The 20,192-nt window shown below is 39.4% G+C and overlaps 2 protein-coding genes across 13 annotated transcripts in view; both read left to right on the top strand.

The window, feature by feature from the left end:
• TXNRD1 (thioredoxin reductase 1) overlaps window positions 1–20,192 on the top strand; it is a 103,129-nt gene that overhangs the window by 49,180 nt on the left and 33,757 nt on the right. For 7 of the 12 annotated variants that reach the window (XM_072973088.1, XM_072973087.1, XM_072973093.1 and 4 more), the window contains 4 exons: window positions 11,502–11,834; window positions 13,005–13,127; window positions 14,583–14,655; window positions 16,942–17,061. In XM_072973088.1, coding sequence (XP_072829189.1) covers window positions 11,502–11,834; window positions 13,005–13,127; window positions 14,583–14,655; window positions 16,942–17,061 — 649 coding nt within the window. The remainder of the gene's footprint in view (window positions 1–11,501; window positions 11,835–13,004; window positions 13,128–14,582; window positions 14,656–16,941; window positions 17,062–20,192) is intronic. The other 5 variants (XM_031683177.2, XM_072973091.1, XM_072973094.1 and 2 more) reach the window with 1 other exon arrangement.
• On the top strand, window positions 4,569–6,901 carry EID3 (EP300 interacting inhibitor of differentiation 3). The gene has a single exon (XM_006205881.4). The coding sequence runs from the start codon at window positions 4,674–4,676 to the stop codon at window positions 5,787–5,789; it is 1,116 nt and encodes a 371-aa protein (XP_006205943.2). The 5' UTR covers window positions 4,569–4,673; the 3' UTR covers window positions 5,790–6,901.

Genomic DNA, 20,192 nt, shown 5'->3' with positions numbered 1-20,192 from the left:
AGCTGAGAAAAAGGTCATATTACATCTATTTAGCTATTGCTTATTGAGCCACCTGTGTTTTCGACATTGCGCTGGGCCCTGCCTGTCATCTCTAACATAAGTCTGTAGGGCGATGTATATATTTTAAAAAACATTTGTCAGCAGATGTCTGTCTGTGATTTTTACAGAGTCACAACCACTCTGTACGACAGATAGGAGATCCAATAGACTCATACAAATGAGGAAATTCGAAAACTGTGAAGGAAGCAAGTGAAAAGTATAATAAAGCACTAGTTTTAATTTTAACCCAGGCCTCCAGAGCTGAGTTTTTTCAAGGCTGTCTCCTTTAGAAGCCCCATACCCAGTGCTTTTTATCCCCAGTCCATCAAAAAATGAAGCTCCTGGTCAGTGTCAATTTCTGAGGTGTCACAGGAGAGTTGATAATGGCTCCTATAACCTGAAAGGTTCTGTTCTCTTCATCTCACACCTTTGTTTATGTTCCTTCTTGAGACTTGGCAGGTCAGCCAGCACTCGGTTTTCTGAAGTGTCAGTTAAGTGTATGACTTGACCACAGAGCAAGGGCAGAGTTTTTATATACTCTAAGGTATTTCAGTGCGTGGGTCTAAATTAGTTTGTGGGACTTGACAGTCATTTTGTCTTTTACTTCAACAAACAACAAAGCCTGCTTATTTGAATAGAGCAGTTATTCAAAGCCTCTTTTGGATACCAAGTTTTTCAAAGAATCTGTGGAAATTTAAGGAGCCATTCATGAGGAAAACATACATAAAGAATTTTGCATATAATCTCAGACTCTTCGTGACCTGCTGCAGAATACCTAGTACAGTGGTTTACCCTTCAAAATACTATACATACTTCCATTAGTTGAAATCTTAATAAGCTTTAAAATTACATGGCAAATTTATTTTCACTGGTAGTATAATGAAATACGTTCTGTACTCCTTATGGATTTAGCCTTGAAAATATTTTTCTGTTCCCAAAACAACATCCAGGAGTGAAGCTACTAGTTTGTATACCTTTTTTTCTGTTTAGAGTCTAATGTTTTATTAAAAATTTGCTATCTTTGGGATACTGATGATGTATTAAGTACCTACTCAATAGTTGAAAATATTGTCAGAACCATCACATAATTCTCATTCAATATGTACAGTAACTTTATAATGTAAGTAGTTATTCCCACCTTACAAACAAGGAAACACTAATAGTTAATAGGTCAAGATTGGAACTCAGGTTCGCCTCCTTCCACTGTCCATGGTCTTTCCAGAAACTCATTTTAAAAACACACAGATACCTGCCTTGATCATAGCAAAATTTGCCTTTAATACTGAAAAACCAAACAAAGCAAAAATGCACATACAAACATAAAAACCTTAAAGGAAATTAAGATGAAAGAGAACACAAACCTAACATCCTGATACTCTGGCAGATCAGACTAGGCTTTCACCATGTCTCTTCACAGCTGAGTGTTCAACAGATACCCTGGCAGGATGAGGGGAGAATAACTGCTGGAACGGAAAACTGTAGGGAGGCGGCTAATAGCAGGATACGTTTATCTGTCAGAGTGTGGGACTTGAACCTGACTTGTTCCTGGCTTTGGCTGAAAGTCTCTTACGTATCTATTTGTTGTAGATTAATCGGGCAATAATAACCCTACTAGAAAAGATAGAGGATCCTGTGTAACTTCTTTTTTCATTTGATTGTAGAGAGACCTGTAACATCCACCTATCCCATCATGTTTATGTTGAACGCGGGGTGTGGTTTGTGGGAAAGAGCTTAAGAATTCTTTGAATGAATGAATCTCTGAACTCCTAGCAAAGGAACTGAAAAATAATTTCAGAGAAAACTAAAGAAAGGAAGAAAGGAAATGGAGGGCCATACGGAGCCTTGGCAGCAACTCCTGAATGAGGAAAAGAGGGGAGGGGAGGCGCTAAATTATCTTGGAGGCCAAGCTGTGTCATGGGGTCCTGAGCTAGTCTTACTGCATGAAAAGGGTAGACTTTAGTGATTTCTTTAAAATACTTTGCACTTTTGCTTTCTGTTACAATCATAGAGAAAGAAAGTTGTAGAAGAACTGAAATTATGTATTGCTGTGCATGCTTTTTAAGTTGCATTTATATAATTATTACTAATAACTGGACGTAGGGTTAGAAAATCACTGTTCAGTAACCTAAGGATTCACAAGTGTAGAAATCCCATTCTTTACATGATGAGGGAAAAGCACAGATTTTTACTTTGTAGCAACACCTAAACCTTGTGCTCTAAAGGTAGATTTTAAAAGACAATACAATGCAAGTGTGACTTTCTGAGGGTGATCTCAGTTATATGTTACCTAGGTTCTTAGAGACAGGATCTAGCATAGAATGAATTCAGCACTGGAAATCACAGTTTAGTAATACCATTCTTGTCTTGATGTGTGCTGTTGCTCCCAGCAAGTTCTGTAGGCTGTTATCTTCTGAGAAATCTCTGTAAATGGTATTAGTAATACTTTATAAGTAGATTGGGAGAATTTATTTTTCTAAAGCACTTTAAAATTCTTTGGTGAAAAGCTCTGTATGGAGCAGATTGGTGTCAGCCTGTTTTTCCTCCTCTGAGCCAGGAAGAAAATAGGCACTTTAGGGTGGAAAGTTTGGCTTATCTTTTGGGGTTCTTTTTTTTTTTTTAACATCTTTTATTGATTTATAATCATTTTACAATGTTGTGTCAAATTCCAGTGTAGAGCACAATTTTTCAGTTATACATGAATATATATATATTCATTGTCACATTTTTTTCTCTGAGCTACCATAAGATCTTGTATATATTTTCCTGTGCTATGCAGTATAATCTTGTTTATCTATTCTACATGGAGTTCTTTTATAAATTGCCTTTATTGAATTTGAAATGGGTATCAGAAGCTCCCAAGAATAAGGTTAACTATAAAAGCAAAGTTTTATGGATTTGGAACTTGGAAGTATGTGTTTTCATCAAAGATTTAAAACAGATTTAAATATTAATTTGTAATTGGCCAGACTTGGGGGGAAAATATATCCTTTGATGATTCTGGGTCTGAACTTTTTCTCTTGCTTTTTTTTTTTTTTGTATTTCAGAGAAGGGATAAGGCTAGTTTTCTGAAAAGTAGTTAACTTTTATTTTCAATATGTAAGATCTGTTTCTTCCACTAATCTGTAAAATCGGTATTTCTGCCAAATAAGTTGCAGTAGATGCTGGAACAGAGTTTCATCTACACTAATACGTTCCAGTGTGCATACTTAAATGTATTCATGTGAAAACAGTTTTGCTTGGACGATTTAAAACCAAGTTCTTGCTTTAGGGAAGCTAAAAGTCTAATAAGCCAGAGTAATATATATCACAAGTAACCATAATGCATAGTTACTGAAAAATACGTGTTTCTTCCTGAATTACCATTACTTAAAAAAAATAATGGTGGACAATGAGGAATATAACTATTGAGTAATTTAAAAGTACTGGGCTTTGCTGTTCATGCATTTGCAAGAAACTTTCCGGTAATGTCAAAGAAAAATGAACCACTATAGATGTATAGGAAGGAAGGTAGGGCCAGTGTACTTCCTGGTGCCTTGAAACTGGAGCTGACAGATGCAGTGTGGTGGTTCCTCTCCCTCTCTTCCTGTGACTGATGAGCTGAGCCCTTTTTCCAGCTGTATGTGATGTTCCAGTGAACTAGTGAGTGTATTTTTCAGCGTACATTAAGTCACCTGATTTAGCATTCATGTTCCTATAATACTGTGTTTAAAATCTTAATAGGTTTTTGTCCTTTTAGGGTTCAGATTTACTATCCATTCGGTCTGAAACCTTTACTTTTGGCAGGCTTCCAAATAAACAGCTCTTTGGAAAACCCCTACCCATTTTATTCTTCCCTTGGGTGGTGGAGAACCAAAGACCACTTGTGTAAAGCTGGAAGACGAGGGTGGGGCGGTGGGGGAGTACACCTTTGTGCATGCGCTGGCTCTGACACAGGCACACACGGTGAACCCGCTCCCCACGGGGATAGGTTGGAGAGGATTTGGCCTTTGAAGGCTTTTGAGGGCCCAGGAAGATAATTAACCCAATTTACATTTGTATAATGAAGAATGAGTTCCTGGCAACCACTTTGCAAATGAATCCTGAGAATTCCGTCTATCTGTAACGGAGATGCTGCAGGTCACGACCCTTGGCTTTATGAGCAGTTTATAATTTAGCCAGATTTGGTTCCCCCCAAAAACTAAAAAATGTCCCAACTTTTAATAATATGAAAGAAAGAACGCTGCTACAATATGTGACAACAAATATTTTAAAGCCACAGGAAATTTAGTCACCCCACAATTTTGTCATGAGTTTGTCCAAGTGTTTCATTGAAAGCTAGATGGCCCTGTCAGTAAACGCCAGAATAGCACCTCTCGCATGAACCAGTGGCACTCCAGTGTGGGGTTGGGCCCGTCGCCGCCCGCGTTCTGTGCGGATCAGCGACTTGTTCTCGAACGCTGGGGCTTGGGCTCCGCGGGGGCGGGGCCGCCGGGGGCGGGGCCGCCGGGGGCGGGGCGAGCTGGGGGCGGGGCCGCCGGGCCGCACCGCTAGTGCGCATGGGCAGACGTCCTCCTCGGCTCCAACTGACCCTTTCAGTTTACGCCGTTGTCCGAAACGTTGCGAAGGCCGTTACCTGAGCGCCAGCAGTCCGCGACATGGCTGATGAAAAAGGTTCCCTGAGGGGAGACGTAGAGGAGGGAGAGGAGCCGGTGGTGGCCGTCACCGGTAGTGCGTACCCTGGAAAGCAGGCAGAGGAGGAGGAGGAGGAGGAACCGATGAAGGTGGAAGTGGCGGTGGGGGCTGATGCCTGCTCTGACGACCTCAGCTGTGGGGAGGCCGACATCGATCCAAGCCTCCTGGAGCTCGCGGACGAGGAGAAATGCCGGAGTATCCGCAAGCAGTACCGGCAGCTCATCTACAACGTCCAACAGAACCGTGATGACATCGTGAACACGGCGAGCGACTCCCTGACCGAGGCTCTTGAGGAAGCCAATGTTCTGTTTGATGCAGTCAGCCGAACAAGAGAAGCAGCTCTGGACGCCCAGTTTCTTGTTTTGGCTTCTGATTTGGGTAAAGAAAAAGCAAAGCAGCTAAACTCTGATATGAGCTTTTTTAATCAAGTAGCGTTTTGTGACTTTCTGTTTATATTTGTGGGTCTAAACTGGATGGAAGGTGATGGACGTGAGTTGAGTGATTATGATGATAATGTAGCTCTTTCCTTCTGGGAGACAGTGCAAAAGGAAGCAACATCTTGGATGTTGCAAGCTGAGAAATTCCACTTTATTTTTGGTTCATTCAAATCAGAGCCTTCTGCGCGAAAGCCCCGACTTGAACACCGGAAAAAAGTTCACAAAATGGAAGAAAATGGGGATATGCCTACAAAGCTGAGGAAGTTGGATCTGAACAGTAATCAAGAAGCAACAGAAAAAGAAGTAGAAAGGATCTTGGGACTGTTGCAAACGTACTTTCGAAAGTATCCTGATACTCCCGTGTCCTATTTTGAGTTTGTGATTGATCCAAACTCTTTCTCTCGTACTGTGGAGAATATATTTTATGTTTCTTTCATTATAAGGGATGGTTTTGCAAGGATAAGACTTGACCAAGACAGGTTGCCAATACTAGAGCCAATTAATATTAACCAAGTGGGTGAGGGAAATGATCCCAGTTCCCATTGCAGAAAACAAGGAGTTATATCTTTGAGTTTACAGGACTGGAAAAATATTGTGGCGACTTTTGAAATTTCAGAGGCTATGATCACAAATTCATACTAAAGATTTTTGTTCTCAGTATAGGATGCATTTTGTGGCTTTTCTAAAGCATATCAAAATAGATAGCAAAATCCAAACAGAAGCACATATTGTATCTCTTGTAAAGTGATAAAGTATTTTCAAGAACATCAGAAATTGTTTTGCTGTGCAGTGCATTTTTCTTGGTAGTTTATAAAGTTGTCAAGATTGTTACTAAAAAGTTCACTGGCATGTTCACGGAAAAAATTTTTTTCTCTTTAAGACTTTATTAATAAAGTTGTGAATTTCATAGATTAAAAGGTATTTGATAATTTGCCCCAGAAATCAGTTATGATTTTTTCTCTGTGATACTGCACTGCTTCCTCTGCTACGGGGAATCAAGGGAATCCCAAACAGACCTCTTAACCAGGATGAGGGGAAGAGTGGGTGAAGAAAATGGTCAATAAAGACTACCTGTAGGGCAGTGTATGTGTGACCTTAATACTGTAAAAAAAAAAAAATGCAAATGCCATGCTATATTGCAGAGAGGACTCAGTAACATTAATGAGTGGGTATCCATAGTCTCCTGTGATTGGACTCAACAAAAGTAGAATATCTTTACTGAAGTAGATGAGGCATCAACAAAGTGCTGAAAGGTGAGTAGGAATTGGCCAAAGATAGGAAAGCTATTCTAGTAGGGAAATATGGAGGCCAAATACATGGAATTGTGAGAAGTTATGGCACCAGAGACCTATAAAATTTTTTGGAACTGTTCCATTTGAATGTTATAATGGGCAAAAATTGATTTACCTCACCTATTTGTATTCTCAGCGGTGGAAAATATCTTTGTCAAATTATTTAAAACACTAAAGTCTTTTAGCATCCTGTTACAGTTTTTATCTGCTTGGTTAATTTCTTCTCCAGCCCCTAGTTTCCCTTTGTAATTTTTGCTAGTACACACAGTGTTCCTCAGAATCAGTGATGTTTCATTATGTAACAGCCTTGAATATTTGTTCCCAACTCAATTTTGTATTTCTTAATAGGGCTTAAAATGCCTGGAAGTTGTCCTTGTTTAAACTGAAACATGATTAATTTATCCAAATGTTCTTCACTTGTATAAAGCCATAAAGGTTTTTTGTTGTTGTTGCTGCTTTTAATTGTTTCAAGAGTATAAATTACAACCTTACTTGGAGGCTACTGCTGAAAATGTGGGTCTTTAAGAAAACAGTTTTTGAAGGTACAGTGAGCATGCTATAAACCTCTTGATTCTTAGAGAGTGGGCGGTAGTAGTGGGTCTTGCTATTAAACATTATTTGGCAAGTGGATAAGTATCGGATTTGCATGGCAGTAATGATAAACTTTCCTAAGTCTAATGTAGTACAGGGAAGGAAAATCCAAAGACTAATTTAATGACATTGATTTTGAGAGGAGATTGAGAGATTCTTCAGTAATAGTGGAGGTTTTAGCAAAAATAGAAATTTCTCATGAAACTTGGCCAATTATTTTCTAAAGTACTCATTCTTCCCACTTTTTCATATGAAGGGGTGCTAACCCTTCCCAGTGTCTACCACCCTTTGATCTAGCAGTTGTGGAAGCATCATTTGATCTCACTGATCCTTTCTTTTAGCGTACCTCTACCAACCATGTTCCTTAGGTTTTCAGAGCTTTGTTGTTTGGGGAAATGACATCTTAATGATAGCAAAAAGATCTTGCCTCAGGTCTACTCACCAGCAGATCATTCTTTTAAAGGCAAGAGTCTTTACTAGGAGTGTTTGAGACTTAGTGATGACTGAAAGCATTACTAGAGAATGTAGAGGTTAGGAAGGAAGGTAATATTTTGGGTCTTCTCTGAAGTTATAGCTGTTAAAATATAAATCAAGTTGACCACTTGTTTCCATTTTTTAATTGATTGTCATGACACCTGTATTGCCTCATTTATTGGAAATTAAAGCAACTATTTACCTTGAAGAAAAAAGGATAATTGACCAATAGATAATACATTTATAGAGATTACATATAAACCAAACCGAAAGTCTGCTAGTTCCTCACTAATATAGTTATAGTGGCTTAGATTTCACAGGTTCAATAAAATCAGATGAAGTTTAGGAGAATATTGTGGAAATTTTTTAAACTAGAATTTTGTTGTATAACAGAACCGCTTTCTGATCAAAGGTCCTGGGATCAGATCCTGACTCTCAAATATTCTAGTTAGAGATTTTGGGGAAATTAGATAATCTTTAGGTTAATTATTGAACCTGCAAACTTCAGGTTTTTGATTTGCTAAGTGGGAAAAATTATGTATGTATTTACAGTAAGGATACAATTAGAAAATGTATGTGACAAGTACTTTGAATTACTGGGTATAGTACAGTGAAAAAAGAGATGTGTAATCATTTAGACCTGGGTTTAATTCTTGACTCATGGGCAAATTTCTTAATCTTTAAGGCTTTCTTGTCTTTTCTGAAATGGGAATGACGTACTTGGAAGACTATTGTGAGGATTAAATGGGATGGTATATGTAAAGCATCTACCACAGTGTGGGGCTCGTCATGAGCCCTCACATTAGTGCCTCAACAGATCATCTAAAAGTCCATCGTGACATCTCTCTCATGGTTCACTCAGATTTTTTAAATTCTAGACATGACTTTCTCTACCATTGCCTTTGTTCTGGGGAAACCATTACCAAGTGATTACAGTTGGCCTTTGTTAATTCACTCAACGGCTATACCAGGAACTGCTATAGGCACCAGGGGAAAAGTGGTAGACTGAAAATTGCCCATCTTTCACGGAATTTATATTTTAGTAGGTGTATTAGTTTCCTATTGCTGCTATAACAAATTGCCATTTAGTGGCTTAAAACAACACAAATTTATTATCTTTTAGTTGTGGAGGTTGGAAGTCCAAGATTGGTTTCTCTGGGCTAAAATTAAGGTGTCAGCAAAGCTGGTCCCTGTTGAGGCTCTGAGGGGAGGATCTGTTTTCTTGCCTTTTTCAGTTTTTCAAGGCCACCTGCATTCCTTGATCACAGTCTCTTCCTCCATTTTCAAAGCTGCCAGTGCAGCCTCTCGGTCTTCATCTTTATTACCGTAATGAAGTCTCCCTCTGCCTCCCTCTTACAAGAATTCTTGCGATTAAGTTGGGCTCCCTGGGATAATCCTGGAAAAAATCTCCCCATGACCAGAATCTCTTTTACAGGTAGTGTATTCACACGTTCTGGGGATTGGGATTTTAGTGCTGGGGGACCACTGTTGAGCTCACAGCATGGGAGATGACAGTAATCCTGTTGATGATGAGTGCTGTGAGGAAAAACTGCTTGGATGGTGGTTGAGATGCTATCTTGGTGTGGTAAGGGAAGGCCCCTGGGAGGAGGCATTGGAAATGGAATGTATTTGTTGTGAGTAATCTGCAAGAATACTTGATACAGAGTAAATGTTAAATATTTCTGTACCTAGATATTTTGGGCACAAAATAGCTGAAGATCTGCATGATTAATTGGTTATGGAGAATCAACTTCCCTTTCTCCTTGGAGAAAGATACTGTAGCAAGCATCTCTACTTCCCTGAGCAGGAAGACAATTCTTTGATTTGTACTCACCTCAGTATTAGTTTGGTACTTTGCCATCACTACCCAACAACATTGACTCAGATTTTCCCTAGGCCAAGAGCTGGCAATTTTTTTTTTCTGCCAAAAGCCAGATAGTAAATATTTTAAGCTTTGCGGGCCATATGGCCTCTGTTGAAACGAATCAGCTGTGCTCTTGTCGCAGAAACAGTGGCTATAGACAATATTGAAACACATGGGCATGGCTGTTTTCCAATCAAACTTTATTTATGCACACCAAAATTTGAATTTCATATAATTTTCATGTATCATGAAGTATTCCTCTTGATTTTTTTCCCTCCTCATTTAAAAATGTTGTGAACCATTCTTAGCTCAGGGGCTGTTTAAAAAAAAAAAAAAAAGGCAGACCTGCTGGATTTGCTCTATAGGCTATAGTTTGCCAATTCCTGTCATAGGCCCCAGGGCCCAGACTCTTCTAGAAAGTTTGTAGCATTTAAACCATCATTTAATGTTATCTCCTGCTTGGCCCATAATCCTCCAAAGCACAGCGAGGTTTGAGGCACAACCCTTAGCGGGTGCTGTAGCACACTGGCAACATAGTCAGGTTTCAGAGGGAACAAGCAGTCGGCGCCTGGTGTCATTTGTATCATCACTGCAGACGAGGACCCCAGGCAGGAGAATTTCAGGAGCTTGCCCCCTATCATGTAAGAGGCAAAGCCAGGTTTGGATCTGGACTAAATCCAACTTCTAATCCATGATGCTACACCTCTTGTACCCCACACTTTTATTTTCTTGGGTGAGAAAGCTGAACTGAAGCCCAGCCTCTTGGTATACATAGCAGAGTAGAAGCTAACACCCAAGTATTTTATTCTAATAATTTTATTCTAAGAATATTTTCCAACATCACATACATGTAAAGTTGGCACTGGTGATACAGGGATGAAAGACAAGATGCCTGTCTTCGCAGAGTTGATGGGAGTGTATGAAGATGCCAGTGCATCCTCCTGGCTCCCAGCCCCTTCAGGAAGTCCTTGGAGGTCAAAATTATGTTAATACCAAGATGTTCGTTGTCTTTTTCACTCTAATTCTCTTGTAAGTCTACCATGGAGTTTTCCAAAGGCTTCATGGCAGGCAGTGGTTTAACAGACTGAACACAGAAAAGACATGAACTGTCTTTTAATCACAACAGACATCAGAGAAAATTATGGAGATATGAAGTAATGCCACTCTTCTCACTAATTAAAAAAATAATTTTAATCGTTTATGTTTAACAATAATGTTAAAAGTTTTAAAGATATTTAGTAACAAAATATTTTAATATTTAAGGTATTAAAAATTTCCCCTTACTTTTTAGTTTCTAATATACTTAAGTCCCACACTAATCAAAGTTCTTTGAGTGAGAGGGGTCCTAAATAATTTAAGGTTGTAAAGGAATCCTGAGACAAAAAATGTTGAAGACCTCCTGATCTTAATCGGCTACTCTGATAAAGCTCCTGTTGCTAGCAGTTGTAGTTGGGGAACGGGGAGGATGCAGGGGGCATTTTCCCTCTTCCCTCACCATACCCCATCTGCGCACTCCATCCATGCTTACACTGTGGGAGAGCTGTCTTCTGCTGTCTGTCTTATTTATATTTCACGTGGGCGACCGCTTACCTGGAGTTGAATGACAGCAATTTCAGTTTTAAGTTTTAGTTCCGGGGTCTCCTGAATGCTTTAATTGTCTTTCTGATTTCACTTTACAGAATTAAAAATCTTTAGGCTCACTCAGAGCTTTCTTTGTAAAATCTGTGCACTGGTTGATATAATTTGACTTAAACTTGAACCATAAGAACCCAGGTCTGATACAAAATTTTAGTATGTAACAGATTATAAACATTGGTGGGAGGGGTCTGTAACTTTTCAGCATGATGGTGCATTTTCATCCTTTTGTTCCAGTAGATATGTTGAGGGGGGGGGTGGTTTTTACTTAGCCAGTGATTGTGTTCTGGCACCATCTGTGTTAAGTACATGCAGATAAAATGAGGCTGAGATTTAAAATGGTTATTTTTCCAGAACATCTAGCGGCGTTTGTCTCATAAACTAGCAAGTCAGCCTTATGCTCTGAGATCAGCTAGAGAGGGACGCTTGTGAACTGAAGCATACGTTTATTCTCTGATCCAAAAGTCTGTTATTACCAAGTTGTGTCTCCCCCAACAGTGCACTGGAGGAGCCTGCGTCATAATGCCAGTTGAAGAGTACTACTGGCTCTGTTTACCAGCCTCTCCTATTAGACCTTTGGTCCAGACGGTCCGGGTGGTGCAGTCTTGCCCCCGTGGTTGCTGGTTGCCTCTCGTTCTCCCTTCAGTCCCTGAGCCCTCGTCGGTGTCTGTCCCGATGCCCGGCGGCAGCCACAGTGCCGCGCCTCCTCCTCCGCCTTCCTCCACCGCACCCCCTTCCGCATCCCAAGCCGGCTGTCCTACTGACTCTAAGCTCTGTCTTTTGCCCCTCACATCTAATGGTAGGCAGGAGAAAAATGGGCAGTCTGGGCTGGTAAGTTTGGGGGCTTTTTAATTATTAAAGTTAAAACTTGATTTTTTAAAAAGTATTATTTTGTGCTTATCAACTTTTCCAATCATTATCTCATGTTAGCACAGATTTTTGTTTTAATGAAAGTTAATATTAAATATATCACCAAAATAATGTTCCAGCCTAAGGTGAAATGTAACTAATATGTATTAAAACAAATGGAATCAAAGGATTTTTCTAAAGTTAAAAATCTAACATTTACATTGTAAATGCCAAGAACATGGAAACCAAGTACTAAATACAGGAGGCTTTGTGCATAGGTAGATTAAAGAAACGAGCTTTAAGGGTTGCTTATTTATTTAGCACTTTTTTTTCTTTTATTTAAAATGCCTTGCATAAACAAGTTTATACTGTATGTCACAGGGAACTATATTCAGTATCTTGTAGTAACCTATAATGAAAAAGAATATGAAAATGAATATATGTGTATGTATGACTTAACTATTATGCTGTACACCAAAAATTGACACATTGTAAACTGACTATACTTCAATTAAAAAATAAATTAAAATAAATAAAATACCTTGCAGAAGCAGGGGCTTTTACATTTAACTTTTCATGCAGGTAAATGTCAATTAAGGATTGTTCTGAATTTCTAGATTTTGTGCTTTACCTAAACAATGTACCGAAGTCTTAAATATTTGGCTGATCTGTTTTAGTTGCTCTTTACCAGGTCTTTTATCTTAATCTGAGACCTTAGCCCACTCATTCTGCCCTTGACTAGAAAGTAAGAATAATTGCTAGATTGTATTGGGTCTTTTAAAAACATACAGTACTGATGTTTTTTAAACTAATTTAAAGCCTAGTTTAAGAATTCTAGGGAAAAAGAGCTAGTCAAACTTAATTTAGGCCAAAGTTGATTTTATCAGTCTGTCTGGACCTTACTTTTGTAGAAGTACTGTGTGAACACTTCAAAGTAGCTCTCTGATGTGGAAAGGAAGTAGGACAGTCTCAGAACGCAGGTCACTGATCACCACTTGAGGGAAGGCTGAGCATTTCTAGTTGTGTGCTGTAGTATAAACCAAACAATATTTTCCCCTTTCACTGTTCTTTAAAGAAGGCTTTTCTCACAAAACTTCTCAGACGTTGCTGCTTTTAAGTAAAATTATTTTCCCTTCCATTGTTTTTCTTTAGACTTATCAGGAGGACAGACTTCAAAAGCTACAGAAAATGAATGGCTCTGAGGATCTCCCCGAGTCCTATGACTATGACCTCATCATCATCGGAGGAGGCTCGGGAGGACTGGCAGCGGCTAAGGCAAGGCTTCTCATGCGCTCTGGGATATGGATAGAGAAGTCACATCCCTGACCAAGTTCTCAGGTTCTTGGTGGAATTTGTTTGAGCTACTCTTGTGACATTATGTATATGTTAACTTGGGCAGGGCATGATAAAGGACATTTTCCCAAGTTGAGCTATATGTTCTTTTTATAAAAATATTGGGCCCAGTGTTTTGGGACATATTTTTATTTATTTTAAGTTTGATTTTTTAAGGTGATAAGGAGTTTATGTTGGAAATGGCTTGAAATTAAATAAATACATTTTTATTCTTTATAAATATAATTGTTAGGTTTTTCCACTTTGATGATTTCGCTGTTCACAACCCCACCTCCCCAATAGAAAGATGGAGAGCAGTTGGATTTCTTAGACTTAATTATTAAGAGTGCTTGCCTTCTGTGTATATGAGGTGAGCTAAGAGTCCACTAACTCTGTGGCCTGGGGGTGGTGGAGCAGAGGGTGTACAAACAAGGGAGGTGAGGAGTGGGGCTCCTGGCCCTGAACATTTTCCATATGTGAGGGGCCCTTAGGCCTGCTATTCCTCCCCAGCAGTTTCTTTTAAAAGATGAGGTGGCTGGACTCCTCTAAGGTGTAGCTTGTGGTGAATCAGTGAAGATAGATTCAAGTGCAACTGTTCAAGTTGGGAGCAGGCCACTCTGCTGTCAAGCAGTGATTTGCTGTAAATGACTCAGGGGTGAGCCTAGTTTTTTTTTTTTTTTTTTTTTTAATACTGAAGGACACATAGACTCAGTCCTTTCACAACACCTTTGGAGGTCTGGTTGCAAATACACAAAACTAATTCTCTGGGAAAGATCAAGCATACTCTGCAAAATGAACTTCTGACTGTTGTCACCACTCCCCTAAAATATTTGGAAACGTTATAGAGATCTTCAACTTCTCCATTGGCTCTTCACATGAACATTTTAGGAAATCTTAACAATTTCAGAAGAAAACCTTCTCCAGTATTCTGCCTATAAACTGAGTTAGATAAAATGTAGAGGTACAAAAACATTATCTTATTGGGTACAGGGTGAATTGTGGACTGTCGAGTATCAGTATATCTATTTCACTGGCTTTTTACCACTTGCTTAGAAATGGCCACATATTTGTCAGATTATTGCTTAATTTGTTATTGTTTGAGTGGAATTATGTAAAAGGTTTCTAGAGTTTCCATCAGACTCTTGACAGTTTTACAGCTGTAATCTGTGTTTTCTTTAAAGCTACCCTTGTGACTAAGTATTGCTTAATTTTTATCTTGAAGTTGCACTAATCATCTTAGCATATGAAATTCCCAGGTATTAATAACTAGTTATGCTTTAGGTGTTACAGCTTAATAAAAACAGCGTGAATTTTTAACAGCCCATTTCCAGTCCATCATATTAACCATTCTAACTCATATTAACCAGTCTAACTCATTTTAATAATTTTGTTTTCCAGGAGGCAGCCAAATATAACAAGAAGGTGATGGTTCTGGATTTTGTCACTCCAACCCCTCTTGGAACTAGATGGGGTAAGCTTTGAAAATACCTTAGAAGTGAATTTGTTTAAACAGAGTTTTTCCCTGGTGTTGGTTTAAATGACTTCTAAAACCCAATTTAAAAATTTAAAAATTAAAAAAAGTACACAAAACCAGACATGTACTACTTTCACTTGCACTAAGTTAAAATGAACCCCAGTTAAATGTTGAAAATTTCCGTTCCTTGGCACAGAGTTAAGATAATACAAAGCCTTATCCACAGCTATTAATGGTGATTTAAAGCTGTATATATATATGAGTAACCTGGTACTTAGGGGTTTAATAACTGAAAGTTTAAAACTCTTTGTAGATTTCTGTTTTACATCCACCTCCTACATCCAACAAGAACGGGAATCATACCTTAATGGATAGTTCTTGCTTCTTCTGCATCTTGGTGAATTCTGTGTTCATTATTTATTTATTCAACAAATATTTTTTGAACACTTATTATGAACCAAGGCCATGGGGATATAGCAATGAACATGGTAGGTATAACATTCCTGCCCTTGTGGGGTTTTCATTCTAGTGGGAAACAAAAGAACATTATGAATTATGATACCTGGTACTGAAAAAATGATTTGGTGGAATAGAGAGGAATGGGATAAAGAAGAATTTGACTTTGAGAAGATTATCAAAAGGAGAGCTCTGAAGAGGTGGCATTTAGATGAGGTCAGAGAGTAAGAATGAGCCAACTGTGCTAAAAGCTGAGGAAGAACCTTACAGGCAACTTTTCTCTGTCTTTCTCACAGAAAAGCACACACAAAGGCCCTGGGGTAGGTGTTGTTAAGAGTTCTTCATGCCTGTGGCATGGATGGTAGGAGCTGGAGGTAAGATTGGAGAGAAGGACAAGTATCAGACTGTACAGGTCCTTGTAGGCCAAGAAGAGGAATTTGGACCAGATAATCAAAACACAGTGGGAAGCCTTTGAGGAGGGGAGTCATATGATAGGTAAATTTTATTAAAATGATCCAGCTGCTCAAATTAGAAGGAGGCAGGAAGTCTGGGTAAGACAGTGTCACAATTTCTAATTCAGTCATTCAGCAAATACTTGTTAGGTGTCTCATGCTGGGCAGAGTCACTCTGGCCTGTGGAGCTCACACCCCATGTAGCTTTCTCCCCAGAGGGCCTAGGTTTCCTAAGCTTGAAGTCCACTGCCATCTTGCACTCTTACTCGTCCCGTTTTGACTACCTCCCCTCCAGCCTACACTTTGTTCTAATGGAAGCAAGCTATCACCATGTTCTTTAAGCTTAGAGACACTAAATCTTTTTGGGGTGGGGAGGGGTGTCATGAATCCTTTTGTGAGAATCGACAAAGGCTGTAGACCACCTCCTTGAAGAAATGCTCATGTACACCAACTTTTACATGTGGTTCCAGACCCACTGCAGTCCACCCATGCCCAGCTCAATAGTCCCTTTATGTTAGTTCTCTTCATAGATTTGTTAGCGAGTATAATGTTGTGTGCATTCAGTTTCTGACATCTTTACCAGTAGTCAATGAATTTTGACTCTTTCCAAGTACATGGAAGTTGTGGAAATCTGCTCATTTTTGTTTTAGAATAATGTCACTATAGTTGGTCTGTAAGGCTTTCTGAACTTAGAAATGTCTCAAGACTAAGGAATAAACTTGAATAAACAGTATTGACCACATTAGGCAAATAAATTATGCTTAATAAAATAGTGTCGGGGTTTAGGGCAGGCTGCCCCCAAAACATGCACGATGGCATATTGATTATTTTGAATTAAAGTTGCTTAAGAAATGGCCAATGCGAGAGAAACACTGTGACCCACCTTCTGTCTCCCTGATAGCAGGAAATAAATGACATGAAAGGTGCACTCCCTATGTCTGGTGGTAGAAGGACACCCTTACCACAAAAGATAGGGAATCTGGGGCTAAGAAGCCTATATAAACAAACCTTGTTGCTTCTATAATTTACTGTCCCAAGCACAAACATGGTTTAGATTCTTCAACTGCGTATGCTGTTTCTTGGTCCTGTCAATTCCTCAAACATGTATTGTTTCTTAGTTTGAAAAGTTATAAAAGCTGCCTGCCTGCTTTGGCCACTTCTTAGGTCCCATTTCTATGACACCTTCATGTGCACAAATTAAATTTTCTTTTTCTCCTGTTTATCTTATGTCGAATTTATTATTAGTCCAACCACAAGAACTAAGGAGTGGTAGAGGGGGAAATTTACCCCTCCCTGACAGCAGTAATAATCGTTGGCCTTTTTCTGTGGAGGATTCTAGGGCAGGCTATAAACTGATTTCTCAACATTGTTGCAGGTCTCGGAGGAACCTGTGTGAATGTGGGTTGCATACCTAAAAAACTGATGCACCAAGCAGCTTTGTTAGGACAAGCCCTACGAGACTCTCGGAATTATGGGTGGAACGTGGAGGAGACCGGTATGTAGGGGAAGCCACTCTTCTGCTCATGCTTTTGAGGGATTTGAGCTGGGGTCTTGCAATGCACCATCCATTTTTATAAGACTAGCAAGTAACCTGAAAGTTGTTTCTATTTTTTTTTTTTGTTTTGTGTTTAAGTAGGTAAAATCACTGCAGTTATCCTGTGTCATGTTAGCCACGTAGCTATTATGGCAAGAACAGATACTGCATTTGGAGTATCTTTCTATAACAGAAAACCAGAGTTCTTCCAAATAAATTCTCATAATCATACAGAGCTTCGTAAGGGCTTTGATGCTGTTAATTTTTTCTCTCGCCAAAGAAGTCTGTTTCATGAGTTGATACTTGGAGGGATTGTTTGTTAAGAAAGGAATAGTTAGTCCTTGTTGGATTAAAAATATTTCGAGTGCCTTAGAAACCCTGGAAAAGTTGAAGAGGAATTTGTTGACTTTAGAAAATAGACTGCATTATCTGTTGGAAAAACAAAAATGTCTGGCACAGCTTCCTGGCTCATTAATTACCTTGGTCACGGTGTCCTTGAAGGGTGAAACTACAACTCCTACCTGATTTTAGTTTTGAGATCTGTAGACTTGGGACATTTGAGGGAAAATCTTCTACCCAGTAGCTCTGGTAATTTATTTTGTGGCTTTTTCTGAGTTTTAAGTAACAGTTTATTAAATTTATACATTTTTAAAGGCATAAATAAATGCTTTGAAAAATGTTGCTCTTACTCAAGCTAGTTATGCTGCCTTTGTTGATGCTTTTACTGAAGTTTTCTTACACCCGGGGTCATCTCTCTCTCCTCTGACCTTTACAAGGCTGCTTTCTGTCCATGACCCTTGGAGGCCTGAGGCTGGTACTGGGAATTTTGTTCGGTTCTGAGATGTCTTGCTCTGTGTCCTTCTCTCTTGTCCAACAGAAAGTGTAGTTGAGCAGACTTTTGACCTATGGAACAAGAATTTAACACATACTCTCCTACTAGTCTGCCTCCATTCTTACTTCTGCCTCCCCATCCTGACCCCCTCCAGTTTTTGTTTACTCCCTGGTCTGAATGCTTGACAAGGTCTGCCATTAACTCACTCTTTCCCTTTCTGGAAATTCCTCCTATTAATATACTCAGATAACAACAGGGGCACCCTTCAGTTAATGTGTTAGATTTCTTAGTAAACAGTGTAGAAATCCTGCTAGTGAGGTTGTATATTACTAGTGAGCACCTCCCTATTTGCACTGGTGTCTGTGCTGGGGAAATACAGAGATAAGTGACACAAATCCTGTAGGTACACAGATTCTGCTCTCCATGATGTACTGATGTCATTAATGTACCAACTAGGTACCCGGGAGCCCAGAGGTGGGCTTGGTGAGTGTGATTTAAGAGGTGACTGGAGATGATTTCTTAGATGTTGTGTCCTTAACCATCAGCGGGGGGGAGGGGGGGAAGGTTTACTTCATTTAGATGGTGAGAGAAGAATGAACAAGGTGCATATTTGAAGAATAGCAGATATCCCAGTGTGGCTAGAGCAGGTGCCTGTGGAGGGGGACATCCATGAGGAGGAGTGTGAGGACTGTTACTGTGGGCAGAACACTCTGGGTGGTTTGGTGCGAGGGTGGTAGGAGGAATGCAGATCAGCCTAGCAGGCTGCACGGTTTTGCTAAGGGCAAGTTCGAACAGATGCTTACAGATACTTCCTTGTGTGGTTCTTGGGATAGTAGCAGGAAGAAAGTGGGGAAAGGAGGTAAAGACCATAGATCTAGGGAGTGGAGTAGCTGGATGTCACAGCTAAGAAATTGTTGGCACTAAGATTTAGACTGAGTTCTTTCTGACTTGAAAGCACGTGAGGTTACACCACGAGCCCTCGTGGCTTCAGTGGCAGCTCCTTTGTAGGGGCAGTTTTTGGGAGCTGTTGTAGGGGCACATGGAAGCCTTTGCTGTCTCTGTGCACCTCTCTTCACCACATGCTCCCCAGAAGGGGTGAGTTCTGTGTGTGGTCTGTAGATTATGCTCCAATTTCTCTTCTGTCTTTGGGAGGAAAACCTAAGAACTACCACTCTCTTTTTTATTTTCTAACCACTCTCTTAAGGTCTATGATTCCCCCACCCCCACCATTCCATGCTCTTTACCAGTGTTCTCAGTGAGACTTTTTCCCTAGAATCCTAGAATTACCCCTGCCAACTTGTCCCATCGTACCGGGTAGGTTGTTAGAGTAGGTAGACTTGTGCCCTCATTCTGACTTTGCTATTTACTGCCTGTGTGTTGAGGATTAAATACAATAGTATGATTAAAATACATACCCGTCAACAAATGTTAGTTTCTGAACCTTCCTCCTGGACTCGCTTCTTTTAATTCTTCCATTCAGAGTTTCAGTAAATTGGAGTAGACTCAGTCAAGTACTTTTCTTGGTTCTTTGTCTAATGGGTTGTAGAAAAACATTCACAGATATTATAGAAAGTTGTGTATTTAAACCAAGTTAATTTCCTCTTAGAGAAGGACATGTAATGAGAATATTAATCTGACAAAGTCTAGAATTTGTTGGAAAAATAAGGTTGTTTCAAGCAAATTTTGACTTAATGCAGTTATATTTCCATGTACTTTGTTTTTCATACTGATTGCCACTGGCCCTTAAATCTTCACAAGTAACAGTGCTATAACTTAGAGTCATAAAAATTGTATTCACTTATGTAAGGTTTCATACCCAAATTGGTGTGTTGTACTAGTTGACGTTTGCTTTAAACTATCAACTCTTAGGGAAAATGAAGTCAGTGGAACAGAATAGCTTCATATGGTTATAAATGTTTAGGAAAAAATATATAGTGGGTCTTTAGAATCTTTAAAAGACAAGAAACAGGTACAGGCTTCTGCTGAGTGAATTTCATTAACAGGGCCAACTACATATAATTTTAATAAATTCAGTAACCGAGTGGGTGGTGAAATGTAAAGTGAATTGACACAACTTTCCAGCAAAAGAATATGTATGTGGCTGTCATGTAGCCATAATAAGCAGTGGCTATGCTTATGTATGTTGAATTTATTTCTAAATTACATAGTAAGGAACCAGTGATTGAGGCAATAAGGAAGCCACTACCAGCATGGTCCAGATCTGCACGGTAGAACCAGCAAAAGCTCCCTGAATTTCACA

This window comes from Vicugna pacos, chromosome 12 (genome assembly GCF_048564905.1).
Source record: "Vicugna pacos chromosome 12, VicPac4, whole genome shotgun sequence".
Lineage (NCBI taxonomy): Eukaryota > Metazoa > Chordata > Mammalia > Artiodactyla > Camelidae > Vicugna > Vicugna pacos.
This window is presented reverse-complemented; position numbering and strand designations above follow the sequence as displayed.

Excerpts from the sequence above, each read along its gene's own strand:
- EID3 (XM_006205881.4), top strand. The coding sequence starts at position 4,674 with ATGGCTGATGAAAAAGGTTCCCTGAGGGGAGACGTAGAGGAGGGAGAG.